General features: G+C 38.5%; 2 protein-coding genes across 4 annotated transcripts; one reads left to right on the top strand and one right to left on the bottom strand.

The window, feature by feature from the left end:
* Positions 1 to 15: 15 nt before the first annotated feature.
* hnrnpa0a (heterogeneous nuclear ribonucleoprotein A0a) lies at positions 16 to 8,824 on the bottom strand. 2 transcript variants are annotated; one of them, XM_067458012.1, is made up of 4 exons: positions 7,872 to 8,824; positions 4,973 to 5,097; positions 3,201 to 3,257; positions 16 to 182 (listed from the first exon to the last, which is right to left on the bottom strand). In XM_067458012.1, the coding sequence occupies exons 1-2, from the start codon at positions 8,680 to 8,682 to the stop codon at positions 5,042 to 5,044; spliced, it is 867 nt and encodes a 288-aa protein (XP_067314113.1). In that variant the 5' UTR covers positions 8,683 to 8,824; the 3' UTR covers positions 16 to 182; positions 3,201 to 3,257; positions 4,973 to 5,041. The 2 variants fall into 2 exon arrangements, with proteins under 2 accessions (XP_067314113.1, XP_067314112.1); XM_067458011.1 differs by having other exon boundaries at positions 4,973 to 8,824.
* A 54-nt stretch (positions 8,825 to 8,878) lies between these two features.
* Positions 8,879 to 17,331, top strand: dpf2l (D4, zinc and double PHD fingers family 2, like). 2 transcript variants are annotated; one of them, XM_067458010.1, is made up of 11 exons: positions 8,879 to 9,046; positions 9,613 to 9,773; positions 9,860 to 9,967; positions 10,847 to 11,043; positions 11,134 to 11,226; positions 11,634 to 11,718; positions 14,127 to 14,258; positions 14,603 to 14,734; positions 14,825 to 14,937; positions 15,019 to 15,100; positions 16,381 to 17,331. In XM_067458010.1, exons 1-11 carry the CDS (start codon positions 9,015 to 9,017, stop codon positions 16,461 to 16,463), a joined length of 1,218 nt encoding a protein of 405 aa, XP_067314111.1. In that variant the 5' UTR covers positions 8,879 to 9,014; the 3' UTR covers positions 16,464 to 17,331. The 2 variants fall into 2 exon arrangements, with proteins under 2 accessions (XP_067314111.1, XP_067314110.1); XM_067458009.1 differs by having other exon boundaries at positions 14,825 to 15,100.
* The last annotated feature ends 506 nt before the right edge of the window (positions 17,332 to 17,837 follow it).

The raw sequence follows: 17,837 nt of genomic DNA, 5'->3' as shown, positions 1-17,837 counted from the left end.
CAGACTCAGAAAATATCCAGTTAGTTTTTTTATTATTGAATTCAATACAGACATTCAATGTCAGGTTCATTCCTGTTCATATGCACATGTACAATGATTTCGATCACTGTTTGCATTTGATTCAGCCGCAGTTTAGGCCGCCCTCCAGGTTCTACCATCATGGCATCATCTTGGCATTCGTCCTGTGAAGACAACAAGACCAGACATTTAGAAGAGCGCGCATAACAGATTAAAAAACACAAAAGATAAGGTTGGGGGACAAATGCACTACATCAAAGCAGAAATGTCCTGCTACAATCTACACCCTCTTGACTTCGTGCCCCATTATGCTTTTTTCCAATATTCGGCTTAATACATCTAGAAAATCCAAAACATAAAATTCTAAATCTATTTTTAGATTTTTACAAGTGTAAAAACGAAATATTTTCCTTAATGCACATATATCATAAAATGTCAAAGTCTGCAAATACAGTCATGAAGCACAATCGCTACTCATCATCGGTACTAACTATTACGGTGTTCATTATAAAACCGTCATGAAGAAGCACGTGTTCAGTTTTCTCTTTACCTCCACCTTGAATAAGAATATTTCACATATTTTTCTTACTGTAAGCAGATGTAAATAAAACTTTCGGAAAATCAATATTGCATATATATATATATATATATATATATATATATATATATATATATATATATATATATATACACACACAAACAAAATTAGCATATGTGATAAAAGTTCATTTTTTTCCATAATGTAATGATAAAAATTAAACTTTCATATATTTTAGATTCATTGCACACCAACTGAAATATTTCAGGTCTTTCATTGTTTTAATACTGATGATTTTGGCATACAGCTCATGAAAACCCCAAAAATTAGCATATTTCATCCGACCAATAAAAGAAAAGTGTTTTTAATACAAAAAAAGTTAACCTTCAAATAATTATGCTCAGTTATGCACTCAATACTTGGTGGGGAATCCTTTTGCAGAAATGACTGCTTCAGTGCGGCGTGGCATGGAGGCGATCAGCCTGTGGCGCTGCTGAGGTGTTCTGGAGGCCCAGGATGCTTCGATAGCGGCCTTAAGCTCATCCAGAGTGTTGGGTCTTGCGTCTCTCAACTTTCTCTTCACAATATCCCACAGATTCTCTATGGGGTTCAGGTCAGGAGAGTTGGCAGGCCAATTGAGCACAGTAATACCATGGTCAGTAAACCATTTACCAGTGGTTTTGGCACTGTGAGCAGGTGCCAGGTCGTGCTGAAAAACCAAATCTTCATCTCCATAAAGCTTTTCAGCAGATGGAAGCATGAAGATGAAGTGCTCCAAAATCGATAATTTGATAACACACAGTGGACCAACACCAGCAGCTGACATGGCACCCCAGACCATCACTGACTGTGGGTACTTGACACTGGACTTCAGGCATTTTGGCATTTCCTTCTCCCCAGTCTTCCTCCAGACTCTGGCACCTTGATTTTCGAATGACATGCAAAATTTGCTTTCATCCGAAAAAAGTACTTTGGACCACTGAGCAACAGTCCAGTGCTGCTTCTCTATAGCCCAAAAGTGGCTTGGCCTGGGGAATGCGGCACCTGTAGCCCATTTCCTGCACACGCCTGTGCACGGCGGCTCTGGATGTTTCTACTCCAGACTCAGTCCACTGCTTCCGCAGGTCCTCCGAGGTCTGGAATCGGTCCTTCTCCACAATCTTCCTCAGGGTCTGGTAACCTCTCCTCGTTGTGCAGCGTTTTTTGCCACACTTTTTCCTTCCCACAGACTTCCCACTGAGGTGCCTTGATACGGCACTCTGGGAACAGCCTATTCGTTCAGAAATTTCTTTCTGTGTCTTACCCTCTCGCTTGAGGGTGTCAATGATGGCCTTCTGGACAGCAGTCAGGTCGGCAGTCTTACCCATGATTGCGGTTTTGAGTAATGAACCAGGCTGGGAGTTTTTAAAAGCCTCAGGAATCTTTTGCAGATGTTTAGAGTTAATTAGTTGATTCAGATGATTAAGTTAATAATAGCTCGTTTAGAGAACCTTTTCATGATATGCTAATTTTTTGAGAAGGATATATATATATATATATATACACACACACATATACATATACATATATATATATATATATATATATATATATATATATGTATGTGTGTGTATATATATATATATATATATATATGTATGTGTGTGTATATATATATATATATATATATATATGTATGTGTGTGTATATATATATATATATATATATATACCACACATTTGCCCATAGAATATTTTTTTAGGAATATCTGAGCATGCAATATATCGGGAAAAAAAAAAGAGCTGACCCTCTTCTTTTAAACCCATTTTATCCTAGCTTCTTGCATTCTTTTATCAACACTTGAATATGGTAAGTTTCATTAAAAAAAAGCTACTTTTTAATGAAAAAGATGAGAAATCACATTTTTGTGAAATACTGTTTCCAGATCAGATTCAGAGTGATGATCCAACACGGAGTAGATCAAGTCCATCAACACTCCTAATGCTTCACAGTCTTGTAGCTCGTCCTGGGTCCACATTTCATTCAGTAACATCAGGCAGTCTTGATTTATGATGTTTAACATTGATGATAAAGTTATTTTTCATTTGCATATGATTACATACGATTGCTTGTTTTACTCCATCTTACTCATGTGTTTTGATCAGGAGATTTAGTACTCATTCAGATGATGCATAATAGCACCCCCTAGCGTTTAACAGTGAAAACACACAGAAAATACCATTTTTGGCCTGGAAGCGTATTCCCACAAATAACCGAAAATTCCACGTTTGGCAGGGAAAGAGTATAGAGTCAAGGACTCCCCATCACAACTGAAGCATGCAGATTCAGATATGGTAATGGCTGTTTAGAAAATGTAAGGTTTTTTTGTATTCATGTAAACCTACTGCAGGTAAACTTTAAAACTGCATAATGGAGCCACTTCAAGAAATAAATATCACTGATAAGCCCCACAAAAAGAGTGACGTTTCACAAAATCACAAACAAGTGATTTGTCAAACATCTTTTTGGGAATACATTAGATTGTATACTTATTGTGAATAAATTTGAATACTATCAAATGTATTCAGATATTTATATAGATCTATAGGTTTGATCTTAAAGTAAAAATCACTGAAATGTAATGCAACACACTGCAAAATCTTACCATAGCCATCTTGCCTCAAGTGTCCACAGGAATCTAGCATATGCGAACTCTGCTAGACTGCAGAAAGAAGAGGGGGAAACCAATGTAAACATAATTGGTGTGACAGTCTAATTCATTTTATATATTGGGTGTAACTGTACATTCAAACAGAAGATTTTGCTTCAGTACATGACGAATACAGATTTGCAGCACAATACCACCAATAAATCACAATAAGCTCTGTGTTTTGTTACTTTCATTAAGAAGCAAAGTCTCCAGTGTCATTTTGATGCTCTTTAAATATGGCACGACAGATTGCTGTCGACACCTCAGTTCAAACAGAAGCGCATGCAGTGAACCGATAATCTCTTCCTCTTTAAGGCTAGTTACAGAATAAACAGCTGAAGATGTTTAAAGATACAGTACAACCTATTGTATAGTGCATAAATATACAAATTCCAGCAGAAACCAGAGATGGGGACTCGAGTATGAGACTCGGACTCGAAAGAATTCAGACTCGACTTGAACTCGAGCTGCGGGACTCGTAAACAATGTTCATTTTTAGTAGGGCTGTCAAAATGAACACGCTAATAAAGCGTAAACGCAAATTAATTTTAACGGCACTAATTTTATTAACGCAGTGCGCATTCTGTTTGATCTGTGGCCCGTAGTTGGAGAAATTGTGATCAGCAATATCCGTATGCTAGTAATGCAGCAGTAGCAAACATTAATAGGGAAAGAAAAGGTTTAACAATAACTACTCTGAAACAAGTGCAGTTATAGCCTACATAATACACCATATTTTCTACTTAACTTATATTTGACTCCAGATCGAGAAGTGCGTTTTCACGGAGCACATTCTCTGCCATACGAGCGCGACGCACTGAAGCTCACTCACACTCATGTCTGAGGTAAATCATTAACACCATCACCACATACAGTTCATGTGTTTTATTGAACTAAATACATTACAATTGGCTAAAACAAATAAGCAGGTTACTTTTCTGAACAAGAGCACTCCCAAGTCAGTGTTTCTCACACGTGAATTGTGACAGCTCGGCACACGCACAAAAAAAACGGCAGTTCATTAGGGAATGTGCATCTCTTAAAGGGGCCGCACTAGATTCCTACTCGTGGAATATGGACCTCCTCCAAGTATGTTGTGGTGCTGGTGCTCTCACAGGTCCACATTATCATTATAATTCAGCGACAGACAAGGGAGCCCTTTTCCTTCAGAACCTAAATTTTTGGTCTTTACGGTAGTGCGTTCATGCCAAGGCAAAATACAGATATTATCTTAAAAGTAAAGCATTCTTGGCGTTTTTGTCATGTTGCAATAGCCTGTTTACCGTTATATAACAAAATCAAAGCTGCTACGGGATGTTAATAGAGATAGGTGTCAAAATAACATATTACATGCTTTGAATTCCTTATATATAGCTTTGCAGTGTTCTACACAGCCTAGATGGGTCGCCATACGTGATGCAACACTTAAGAGACTTATTACAATAAAGAGACTTGACTTGGACATCTCTGTTAGAAACTATTTTATAATTCAATTTAGAAGTTAATGCTATAACTGCCGTATATGCAATTTACATTCGTATTATAACTGAATTTAAAGACAGAGACAAAATATGTTCAGTAAACCATTGTTTAATGAAAGAAATTGTGTTTGGTTTTCTCCCTCTTCTTCTGTCCCAAACTGTGACTTCAAAAACAAGGTCCGTACCGTCATTTTGGACAGTTACACCCCTAATATGTACATATAAAAGATTTCAAAACTTGCTCACCAAATCATGACTGGGAGTTCTTCCTTCATTTTTCAGAGCAACTGGATTCACAGTCACGGTAGAGGCTCATCAAGCGGCCGCACTTGGAAGTAAGATTTTATTTAAATCCTTCCATTGCATACCCTCTGTGGAAAAAGAAGACAGATGCAGATGCATGTAAGCGTCAAGTCAACAAACAGTGTCCTGAAACATGTCTGTCTACTGTCAATCTATGACACAAACCCCATCAGATTTACACACACCGTGCCTTTAAGGAGGGTCTATGTAGGAGCTGTGCTTTAAGAATGAGAGTAGCAGATCTCACTTTTAAGAAAAAGCCAATGCCAAGAGGTTTTACAGTTGACTCTTCACTAGTCTCACTGAATTATCAACAATAGCCACTGTCGTCTTAACGAGTCCCAGAAATGTAAAAGGACAAAACACGAGCAAAACACCGAGATGAGGAGGGGAGGGGGATTGATAAGATGTAAAGTAAATAACTGAAAGCACAAACCTTGCATAATAAATGCTGATCTCCTTTGCATTTGATGTCATTAATATCTGGAACTAATGCATCAAGTATACAGGAACTATAAGCTCCACTCTCCGGTTTGACCTTAAACTGGAAATCGGCTAAAATATTGGATTAAGACATAACTACATAGACCACAATCACCACAGCGTCACACACATTGAACTACAGAGCATGTTCTAATTGCCACTTTTCCTCTATGTGTTACATTATCACCGCAAGTTAACGCTATTCACAGCTAGTATTTAGGAAATGCTGAAATTGTGCATGCACGCTTTACGTTAACGACTCACAAATACCTGATTTTCGTCCAGGTGGAGCCAAAGTATGTTAAAGACACACCTGATGTAATGTCTTGTGTATAAAGTATTTCTACAAACCTGGAAACCTGGTGCGATTATCCTATGGATTTTCAGCTGGGTTTCTACATCTCTGGAGTACCCCTGGAGAATCCAATGACGTAGTAGTGGACACAGCTAAGGTATAGATCCATCTTATTTGATCACTAAAAGTATTGGAACAAAGCTCTAAACATATTTTAAGAATAAAGACAACATATGGTTGGGAAAATAGTAACATCTCCACATGTCTGATGCAAAGAAATGTAATTAATGTGGAGCACTCGAGTCAATGCCTGATAAAGGCAAAGGGTGCGCCTCCAATTTTAGTCTTACCTAGTTGGAAAGACAAATCACTAAACGGGCCTGGTATACGTCAAAGCCACCCAATAAAGCTCAGTTTGTCAAGAACCATAATGGCTACGGAGTAATGGTTTTTATTAACAGAAGTACATACAGTTCAGTTGTATCTGAAATAAACAATATTCAATAGGTTATTCCGTTGAAGCAGTAATACAATGAGACAAGAACATTTAAGTCCTTTACTAAATGATTAAACTGTAGAAAAACAACTCAAATCTGTCTTCAGAGTCCCGTCAAAAAGGTTCACTGTAACACCAATGACAATATTTTCATAGTTTGCTTGAACTATTTAACAAATGACACTAATTGGGAGACACACGTTAGTCACTATATTAACGAATATTGAGGGGGTTTTAAGTAAGCCGGAACATTTGAAACTAGTCCATTTACATTGGCTTTTACTGAGACGCCACAGAAGTTTGTTTATTCCAACACTTTTATGTTAGGACGAACAACTTCTAGTTGCCATCGAGCCTAATTATATCAAATTTAATCTTTCATTGGTTGGCAACAGACTCCGCAGCAAGTCCTTCAAGTGCATTAGTGAACGTGCACTTTTCCAGTGGCCTTGTTTCCAGAATTATTTCCCCCCCATTTTTAAGAAAAACCATAAATCAGCTACAGGGTTGAATCGCATCATTACAAAATTTGATTTAAAGTATAAAATAATAATAAAAAAAGTAGCCTATTTGGAAAACAGACAAAGTTACAAGACTGTGCACTGCTCTAAAGAGGGAGAAAACTACAATCCCAAGAAGCGATTTGAATAACAAGCAAATTAAAAACTCCCTAAAATTATTGATTTAAATGTGTTGAGCGTATACAGAAACAATATTTTAGAGAAACACGCACAATATTTAAGTAGTTGGAGACTATATCGTCATTTGCCATGCTACATGGGACTAGGCGGGTGCTAAAGTACAGTTATCATGTTTGTTTTTTTACTAGGATTTCCACTTATATTTTTTTTAAGAATAGTATTTTAGTTGGAGAACCAGGCTGTTGCACTAGATTACGTGATATGCAGATAGTGCATGATGCCAACCAATGAAATCTTGAATCTCTACAGGGGTTCACTGCGATTGACTCTAAATTAAAATCAGATTTAAATAAGTCTTGAAAAAGAAAAAAGACACAATAAAGATACAATACATATACTAAAAGGAGAAAAACATGCCAACTCTAACAAGCAAAAATACTAAGGTTAACTTAATCACAATGCACAAAAATAAACGTGAGAGAAAAACAGGTAGCCTGCACCAGCCACCACTGGCCAGTCTTATAATAAGTAGAGATCCAGAGTAGTAGTCCTATGTCTTGCTGAAAAAAATATCCCTAGTATTTCAGGGAAGAGAGCAAAAGGATGTGTAACAGTTAGTAGTAACAGATCTTGAGCAAAGTCGGATAGGTGAACCCTACCTATGATTTGCTAGGCTGGATAAGTTGTGACCTCCTGAATGGAGCTTGAGTGATTCAGTCAATGCCACGCCATTTTAAGGTGGCTAAATCTGGCTACTTAGCTGAAGATAATGTGTGGTCAAAACTGTGATGTGGGCTGGGGAAGGAGCTGCTCTTAACACGAGACCTAATAAACGCTCCTAATACGAGCCTCCGTAACCCCCCCTGCCGTAACCACCACCACCACCACCTCGGGAGTAAGGAGCGTTGCTTCTGCCCGAGTAATTACCTTTCATTGGGCCATAGCCAGAGGACTGCTGGCCATAACCGCTGCCAAAGTCATTGTAGCCGTTACCACCGCCGTAGCCCTCCATTTGGTCACCATAGCCTCCCCCATACCCGCCACCGTATCCGCCTCCATAGCCGTCGTTGCCCCCGTAGCCGCCACCGTAGTTGCCGTAGCCACCGCCGCGCCCGCCGTAGCCGTTCTGCGGTCTGCCCATCCCCCGTCCACCTCCTCGGCCGCCGCGGCCACCGCGACTACCAGCAGCCTGCATCTCCTGCTTGGTCAGGGCTTTCTTCACTTCCACTTTATGCCCGTTAATAATGTGGTATTTGAGCACCACGGCTTTATCGGCAGAGTCGTTGTCCTCAAAATACACAAAGCCGAAGCCGCGCTTCTTGCCAGTCTCTTTGTCTGTGATCACCTCCGCCTTCTCCACCGCGCCGAACTGGGAGAAACAGTCGCGGAGGTGATCCTCCTCGATATCGTCTTTAAGACCGCCGATGAATATCTTCTTTACTTTCGCGAGAGCCTCGGGCTTGCCCGCGTCTTCCCGAGCAACGGCCCTCTTCAGCTCGACGTTGTTGCCGTCCAGAACATGAGGTCGGGCCGCCATGGCCGCGTCTGCCTCCTCCGGGCTCGAGTAGGTCACGAAACCAAAGCAACGCGAGCGCTTCAGCTGCTGGTTCTGCACAACCACGCAGTCCGTGAGGTTCCCGTACTGCTCGAAATGCTGTCGCAGCCCATCGTCGGTGGTCTGGACATTAAGACCGCCGACAAACAGCTTGCAAAGTTGGTTTTCCATTTGAGCCGTCATCTTCGTAATCTATTCTCTGCAAGGGTTGATGTAAAATGGCGGTGCGATATAAATGGCGGCGGTGCGGACGGAAGATGTCGTTTCAACGTAACCACGCCCATCACAGTATGAGATCAATGGGTTTGATATATTTTAGTTTAGTAGTATCGTTTGTATTTCGGTAAAATAGTACGTACAGTTTTTCAAATTAAAACAAAAATTCTGGTTAGCTTTAATCTGCTATGACGGATCAAATATGTTATCCTGTAAAGATGAGAACGTAGCGTTGATTAAAAAAAGGATCATAGTGCGCATGCGCAGTGTAGACAACAACAGCCCACTACAGCAAAACAATGGCGACTGCCGTGGAGAATATCGTTAAAGTGTGAGTACATGTAGTTTGTAAACTCTTTGAATGAATCTCCGTATGATAATCTTAAATTACAGCGGAATTGGGATGTTTTATATACTAAAGTCAGGCTGAAGTATTCTGGTGGTGTTTGGTTTGCTAATCTGCACCTCGTTCATTCATCGTTTTCTGTGACATCAAAGAGCCCTACAGCCATGTGTCTACTTTTCAATATCAGTTACACTAGCCAGTCACTGGTTAGTTTGCTTTTTTTGTTGGGTTCCTTTGTCCAACTTTTTAAGAAATGTCTATCAAATTGTCCTTTCTTTTTTATCACCGGCATAAATGAATACATACTACATTGGGGTCCATTGATGTCCATTGTTTGCATATCAGCACGTTGTGACGCACGAAATGTAATAGAAAAATACTCTTATTTATCTTCTCAAGACTAAGATTTAACTGATGAACAGTAACAGTAAATCTAAATCAGTAAACAGTAAATCTAAATCACATGCTTTGTAGAAATGTAGAAATGATTGTGTGTGTGTGTGTGTGTGTGTGTGTGTGTGTGTGTGTGTGTGTGTGTGTGTGGACTGAAGACTTGGAGAACAGTACTATAAAGATGCATTGGAACAGTGTCATAGTTATAACGCCCGGCTGTGTGCCGAGAGGAGCATCCTCATGCCCTTCCTGGACTCCCAGACTGGAGTCGCTCAAAGCAACTGCTACATTTGGATGGAGAAGAGACACAGGAGTGCAGGTTTGGCATCGGCCCAGTTACACTGATTCTATTTCTCAGTCTGTCCTACTGTTACTAACATACAGACTTTATGATTACTATTTAAGGTACAGCACCAGGACAGCTGTACACATACCCTGCCCGGCGCTGGAGGAAGAAAAGGAGAGCTCACCCACCAGAGGACCCTGCTCTGGTTTTTCCTCCACTTAAATCTGGTATTCTGTTATAACACTACTAGTAGATTTTTGTTGTTATTGTTGTGCACACATTTCTAAGGCCTCTAAAATTATTGTGCATAATGTTTATGAAAAACCTGTTGCACTCAATTTTTACAAGCCTCCTATTTTCTGATTGATATTTTGTTCTTTTTTCACAAGTAAAGTTTTTTAGGAGAATCATAAAAATGCTCCCTTCAGGTCTGGTAAACATCTTTTTGCTGTGAAATTTATACTATATATATTTTTATAAAGCATGTAAAAATAACTTTTTAAGTTCGAGGTAAGCATTTATATACTGAAGCAATTTAGGTTAACTTGATTATCTATTCATCATTTTTAGAAAAATCATACTTGAATATAAGTACCTACAGAGAAACCATAGAGCTTTGTTAATAAATCTGAGCATTTAAATATAATCTTTGTAAGACATATTATTGGGAGATATAAAAAGACAACTGATGATAAAGATCTCATTGATTTACATTACAAACTCATAATTTCATCTTACTTTCGGCCATATAAATGGCAGCAACTGCACAAAATTGCATATTTGTGATGTTTTGGGTCTCTGGATACAATTATGGTATTTCTTTCTCCTTGAGTATGAGCTTCTTATTTTCACGTTACATGAGCCATAAAAACCTAATGTATCAAATATGATACTTAACAGAAAAGCATGCAAGCTTTTTTACATTTTGTCTTAAGTTTCAATGAATGATTCCATAAAGAATATATATTTGGGACAATTATTTCATAGGTCAGGCTTTATATGGTAAAAAAAAAAATTTAGACAAAAAGTGTCTCAATCAGAACTTTTTTTTTTAGATTTGATTGTAAATCATGACTAAATGATTAAAGAAAGTAATCTTTCCAAAGCTGAGCTGGAGCTGGGACTAAAAAAAGATGTGTTGGGCCCACTGGACGGGAGCAGTCTGGAAGCCTTGCTGAAAGGAGAGCCGCTGGATAAACGAGTGACCACGGAGCTCAGACCACCTGAGGAAGAAACCAGTCTGGCTGAGATCACTGGAACCAGTACGGCCAGCAGCCACAGCGGCTCCACACGCATCAGGAAGGTATAAAGCAGGGCTTTTCAATATGGCCTCTTATCTAATGTATACTTTCATATATGAATGCATTGGCTGATTGTTTCCTGTCATTCTCAGAGAATCCTTGAGCCTGAAGAATACTTAGATGATCTTGACGATGAAGATTTCGAGGAGGAAACTCCAAAAAGACGAGGAAAAGGAAAGTCTAAGGTAACATGCCTAGGCTGCTGTTGGTTAAATGGACTGCATTTATATAGCGCTTTCAACAGACCCCATGGCCATCCAAAGCACTTAACATATTGCCTCACATTCACCCATTCATACACTCATTCATACACCGACGGCGGTGTCTGCCATCCAGCTCGTCTGGAGCAGCTGGGGTTCGGTGTCTTGCTCAGACACCTCGACACTTGGTCAGGTGGAACCAGGGATCGAACCACCAACCTTTCGGTTGGTAGTAGACAACCTACATGAACCACTGAGCCACTGCCGCCTAATGGTTAATTAATTGAATACTGATACAGATTTATAATCTCCTCTTGTGATAATGCCTGTGTTACGGGTAATACGATGGCCTGAGGGAATAGAGTTAATAAAATGTAATTTGTATCTGCCAGGGTCGAGGAGTTGGGAATGGAAAGAAGAAATTGGAAGCTGCTGCAGCTGCCCAGGAAGATCGAGACAAACCGTATGCTTGTGACAGTGAGTTTTTGATGTGTAGTATTGAGGTTGTATTTTTTTTTTTTTTTATCCTTTTAGTAGCATTAGGGTCACTTTTTAACCTGAAATTGTCTTAAGCACTATTTGCACGGGATTAGTATTATCTAGGGACCTCTGTGATTTAGAAATTACTCCCCCACATCTGAGTTTTGCTTGGCGCATTCGCACTGGATAAGCAAGCCTGTGATTTTACTCGAATTTACTGACTTCTCCCGGATATGATGTCAAGACTTCGTTATAGATAGCTGTATGAAATCATAAACAGGCATCAATATCGTTTTGGTTATTTTAAAGTAGCCTAATAAATAAACATAATTTTGTTCAGTTAGCGAACAGACGCCATGAACTGAGCTCAGACCAGCGGCAGTAGTTCGATTTAATTTATCACGAGTGAGAAGCTGACAATATACGGCGGAAGATCAGTTTCAAATCTAAATGTAAAAGCGCCTATTTAAACAAGCTTGTCATTGTACTGTACTGTTCTGTTCTGTTTTTCATTCAGAACAGTATTGATGTTAATATTAAACACACCATTCAATCAGATTACTCCCAAATTGATAATCATTCTAAAGTGAAAGTTTAATCCGTGCGGGCGCGGCTGCACGGGAATTCATAACGGTGCGCATTATGAATGCAGACTTTATTCTTCGTGAAAGATAAAGATAGAAATGCTCACGGGAAGAAAAAAGCTTGCAAAAATTATATACGATCCGCCTAATCCTGGCCAAATCACAGAGATGTCGATTCGCACGGGACTACTATTATCACAGGACCTCAGTGTTCTGCGAAATATGGTAGGTAATTTGCGGGGGAATTTTAACATTACAAATTTACAAATCTATCTATCTATCTATCTAACTATCTATCTATCTATCTATCTATCTATCTATCTATCTATCTATCTATATCCGTCTCTCTCCCTCTCTCTCTCTCTTTCTCTCTCTCTCTCTCTCTCTCTCTCTCTCTCTCTCTCTCGATATATATATATAGTTTTAGTTTTTAGTTTTGTGAGGACACATTCAATTGTTTAAGTCACACTAAAGACATTTATAATGTTACAAAAGATGTCCAGTTGATTTTTTTTATTAATCAGAGAATTCAGCAAAAATCTCAGTTCCCACAAAATATTAACATTGATGATAATAAGAAATGTTTCTTAAACACAAAATCAGAATGATTATGTGACACTAAAGAAAACAATAATGATTAATATTAAATTATTAAATTCATATTTTTGACATCACATGAACAAGATGTACTAAAACAGAAAACATTGTAATCATTTCACAGTATTACTTTTTTTCACTGTGACGTGTCTTTGATCAAATAAATGTAGCCTTTGTAAGCATAATATATTTCTCACTAAAACAACTTCTTTCAAAAACATTCAAATATTTTACAGACCCCAAACTTTTGAACAGTAGTCTAAGGCTGCATTTACACTGCAGGTCTTGATGCACAATTCCGATTTGGTGACTATATCCGATTTTTTTGACGACCCGCTTACATCATCTTTTCAAAAGCGACCCGTATCCGATATTTGCATTTACACTGTACACTGGCGAAACAGCTCAAGTCGTTCTTACCGGTGAAAGGAAGTAAAATATGCGCGATATGCAATGGACGCAGACAAAATGATTGCACAATGTTTTGCTGTCTGCACTGTTCCACACTGTTAAAGTCGCCAAAGCATTTCTCTCTTAAGACGGAGAAAAAGAGGAGAGCCCTTGAAGGGGTTGCCAGGTTTTCACAACAAAACCCGTACAATTGCAACTCAAAACTGTGTTAAAGTAGCCCAAAACCGCATGTAAACCGCAGACTTGGCAACACTGGATCGCAGTTTGTGTCCACCTGAGTTGACGTCATTCGCCTCTGTCATTTTTTCAATGACGTACGACTCGCATTTACTGGGGGATATCCGATTTGGCCGCTTACATGGCAGACGCTAATGCACGCATCCGAATCATATCGGATTTATTACCACATGAGTGAGGCCTGAATCCGATCAGAGGATATCGGAATTCATGCGTTTTTTTACTTCGTACACGTTCACGTGTCATATCCGATCTGTGTGCCACATGAGAGGAAAAAATCGGAATTGGGTCACTTGAACCATGCAGTGTAAATGGGGCCAAAGTGATTAAAACACGGTGATGTGCTCATGGTTTTGATGTCAGTATCATGATTCATGACAATTGAATTCTGAGTGGTTCACATTTGCAGCTTAGTTTCCATTAAATGTTTTGGTCATCTGGAGAGGAAGCTTTGGTTGTGAAAGTTCCATAGTACATTTAGCCTTTATTCTGAAAGATTAAGTGAAATCCTGTTTTCTTTAATGCATAACATTTTTTGCACGACTGTTTTCATTTTAAACCTTTTCGTTTTAATAGTCTGTGGGAAACGGTATAAGAACAGACCAGGCTTGAGTTACCACTACACTCACTCTCACCTGGCTGATGAGGAGGGAGAAGACAAAGAAGAACCAGAGATTCACACCCCTGCACCACCAGAGGAACCCAAGAGTGAGTGGTCATTCATGATGACTGCACAATATGAACAGTTTATAGCAAAAACGATGAGAAGTGCTGTCATGACTCATGACTGCAGTATCTTGTGCATTTAAAGGATTTAACAAGTACAAGATGTTTTATGAGTATAAACCACACCTTTCATAGTTTTGTTTACAATATTTAAGAGTTAGATATTGGTAGATCCTTGTGACTTAAGGATATTGTATATGACATTACAAATATTTGCCACTTTTGTTACGACTACATCGATTGCAGCTTTAATTTGGATAGTCATGCTAGTCAAAACATTAACGAAAGCAGGACAACAGTTGATCTGGTGCTCTGTTTTATTGCAGCCCCTAAAAAAGGACCAAATGGCCTGGCATTACCCAATGACTATTGTGACTTCTGCCTGGGTGACTCCAACATGAACCAGAAAACTGGCCAGTCTGAAGAGCTGGTGTCCTGCTCTGACTGTGGACGTTCAGGTATGACACAGAGGCACAGAACGAACTTCAAACCTCTATGTTCAGAAGCACGTAATTGATGCATGACCCTTTTCTCTTACCCCTCATAAGGACACCCTTCGTGCCTGCAGTTCACGGCCGTGATGATGGCAGCTGTGAAGACTTACCGCTGGCAGTGCATTGAGTGCAAGTGCTGCAATGTTTGTGGCACATCTGAGAATGACGTGAGTCTCCTCACATTATCCCTCAAACAAACCCCCTTAAACAGAACACATTTCTTAATGTGTTTAAATCCTCTTTCCCAGGACCAGCTTCTGTTCTGTGATGACTGTGACAGAGGATACCACATGTACTGCCTCAGCCCTCCCATGTCAGACCCTCCAGAAGGTACAAACAATCACTTTTGTCACATTAATGCAAATATGATTACTGCATTTATGAACTTAATCTCACTCGTATGATCAAAGTATTGCGTTTACATGATATTTAATCGCAATACTTAGCTAAAATCACATTATAATTGCATTATTAGGGTGCATGTAAATCCACTCAATGGCTGGGTTTCCTTCCAAATGTGAAGTAAATATTTTTCTCAAAAAAAGAAGAAAAAAACAAATGTGAATTGGTTGCATTTCCATCAAGTTGTTCGAGAAGAAGAAATGCAGAAATTTGGATGTAGGCACTAGCATGGCATTACGATGACGTCACGCCTCATACATGTGAGACAGACAACATCAGCAGGATTTTTAAGAGGTCGTTGTGACCAGGGCCCGCATTCTTAAAGCTTTTAAGAATCCTCTCAGAAAGCTCCTTATTTACCCTAAACACTTCTAGAGTCTTAGGTTAAGTGATTTAGGACCGATCTGAGAGCCAAACTTTTATCTTAGGGCGCTTTCATACTTGGTGAATGCCTGGACTAGGGATGTCAGTGTACACAAATTCCCATGATCGATCGTCGTTTAAATTAACAATCGATTAATCGCCAAACTTAATTTGCGTCTACAGCAGTGGCTTATAGCCGACAGCATACCAGGGTTTGCAAATACTCCTCAAAATCCCATGTTCCTCACCAAATGAATGAGAAGGATTTTTAATCTAAATAAAGGGCTATAGGATTGTAAAATTAACAATAGCTATTGATATATATCCCAAAATAGTTACCACATGGACCAGCATGTTAACGTGACTTCACCGCCTTTCTGCCAACCATCCAACCAAGCCTTTTTTTCATGGAGTAATGTTTAGTTGACCTTTAGAGAGAAGCCCTAATATACTGTAACTCAGAAATCCACAAAACCCAGAAAAACATTGGAAAAAATATGCCTGAGATAAGAGAATGATGATTATATATTTATAATTTAAACATAAATGTAAACAATGTTTTGCATGTCACTCTACTGACTTGTGTGATTTAGTCCAGGTCTTGTGATGCAGTACAATAGCATTGTGTAAAGAACATAAATAAAGTCTGTTTGCTTTGAAAAAGTCTCAAATGTCACGTGTGTGCATATTTAAAATAGTTTTCTGAAGACATCTTTGACACCAAAACTAGGTTTCCTGTTTTGGTGTCCTAGGCTAGGTTATACATAGTTTATGCATTTATTGCAGTACTAGTTATGCAATTGTGGCTGGTTATGATGAGTATTTGTCTTTAATCGTGTCTACAGGAAGCTGGAGTTGCCATCTGTGTCTGGCTCTTCTGAAGGACAAGGCCTCTATTTACCAGAGCCAGAACCCCGCAATGGAGTGACAGAGGAACTGCGACAACAGTCTACCGTGAAGAACATGCAACCCAGACGTCCACGCAGAAACACATTTAAACTGTTGTAAGACTTTCCAGAGTAATGGAGAGGCTGAAAGAGAAATCATTGCCCCTAACGTAGCCATTGTTTTGGGTTTTTATTTTGCTATGACTGTTACACACATCATGAGCAGTGTCTGAATTGAAAGAGTGCACAGAGGACACGTTTGGAATGGATTATATACACGTCATGCATTATGTGCTGTATTTCTACATTCCTTCATGTTAGGGCCAATGGTTCAGATGATTAAGCGCCTGGTTATGCATTGCCAAATATATATATTTTTTCTTTATTGCTCACTCAAGATACATTTGTTTATATAGAGCAAACATACGGCTTAATCCTTTAAGGATGTTCTGGATTTAAATATTAATTTGTATAATAAGTGTATCTCTGTTTTTCTTTTGACATGTATCATTATTTCTTGTAAGTTGTTCTTTCAGGAAGTAATTGTGCCAAGGTTCAGATTCAAAAACCAGAAGATGGTGCTGCATTTTAATTTTTATTATCATATCATTATGGTTTTGCTGCATTTTCTGGAATCACACATTAATCCATTTTATTCCCACAAAAACACACTCATAAGGCGGGTTATCTTTCCTAGTAGAATTTTGTATGTGATATAACCAATATCTATTATTGTTGACTAACCATATTGAATTATCGTGAGTACTGTATCGTTTTGTATTTGTTTTTTGGTATATCATGTCAGTTTGTATTGGGTATTGAATGTAAATGCTGTATTTTTCTGTCTTTTTTATTTACATTTTTCATATTGGCCTTTCCATAATAAACATACATGTAACAGAGAAATAATCTCAACTAAGTATTTTTTATGACCACTACCAGCACAGTAAATAAAGACTGTGCACTGTGATGTATCAGTGTACAGAGTATACAATTCTGAGATCCGCAAAGACCCGGTAAACATCCACATGTCAAATATGTATCAGATAAGAGAATATATATATATATTTTTTAAATAGCTTTTGTTTTTAACAGCAAGATTTTAGATTAAACTTTTTATAATTAGAATTTAGGAACTTAGTGTCCTCTACTAAGGCTATAAATAAATATGAGCAAAGGCATTTGTGAAAATAAATCTGCATTGTTTTTCCTTTTGATCTTTATATTTTTTTTAAAAAACCCCACAAAATTATAACCTTTCAATGAAGTAAAACAATTGAAAGTGGGGGAATCTTACATTATAAAATGATATATTTTTCTCCAATGTATGTTGGCCACAATTATTGGCATCCCTAGAAATTCTTATGAGTAAAATATCTCTGAAGTATATTCCCATTCATATTTATGTTTTTAGT

This window comes from Pseudorasbora parva, chromosome 11, assembly GCF_024679245.1.
Source record: "Pseudorasbora parva isolate DD20220531a chromosome 11, ASM2467924v1, whole genome shotgun sequence".
NCBI classification, from domain to species: Eukaryota; Metazoa; Chordata; class Actinopteri; order Cypriniformes; family Gobionidae; genus Pseudorasbora; species Pseudorasbora parva.
The sequence above is the reverse complement of the archived record's forward strand: the minus strand, read 5'-3'. Positions and strand labels throughout refer to the sequence as shown.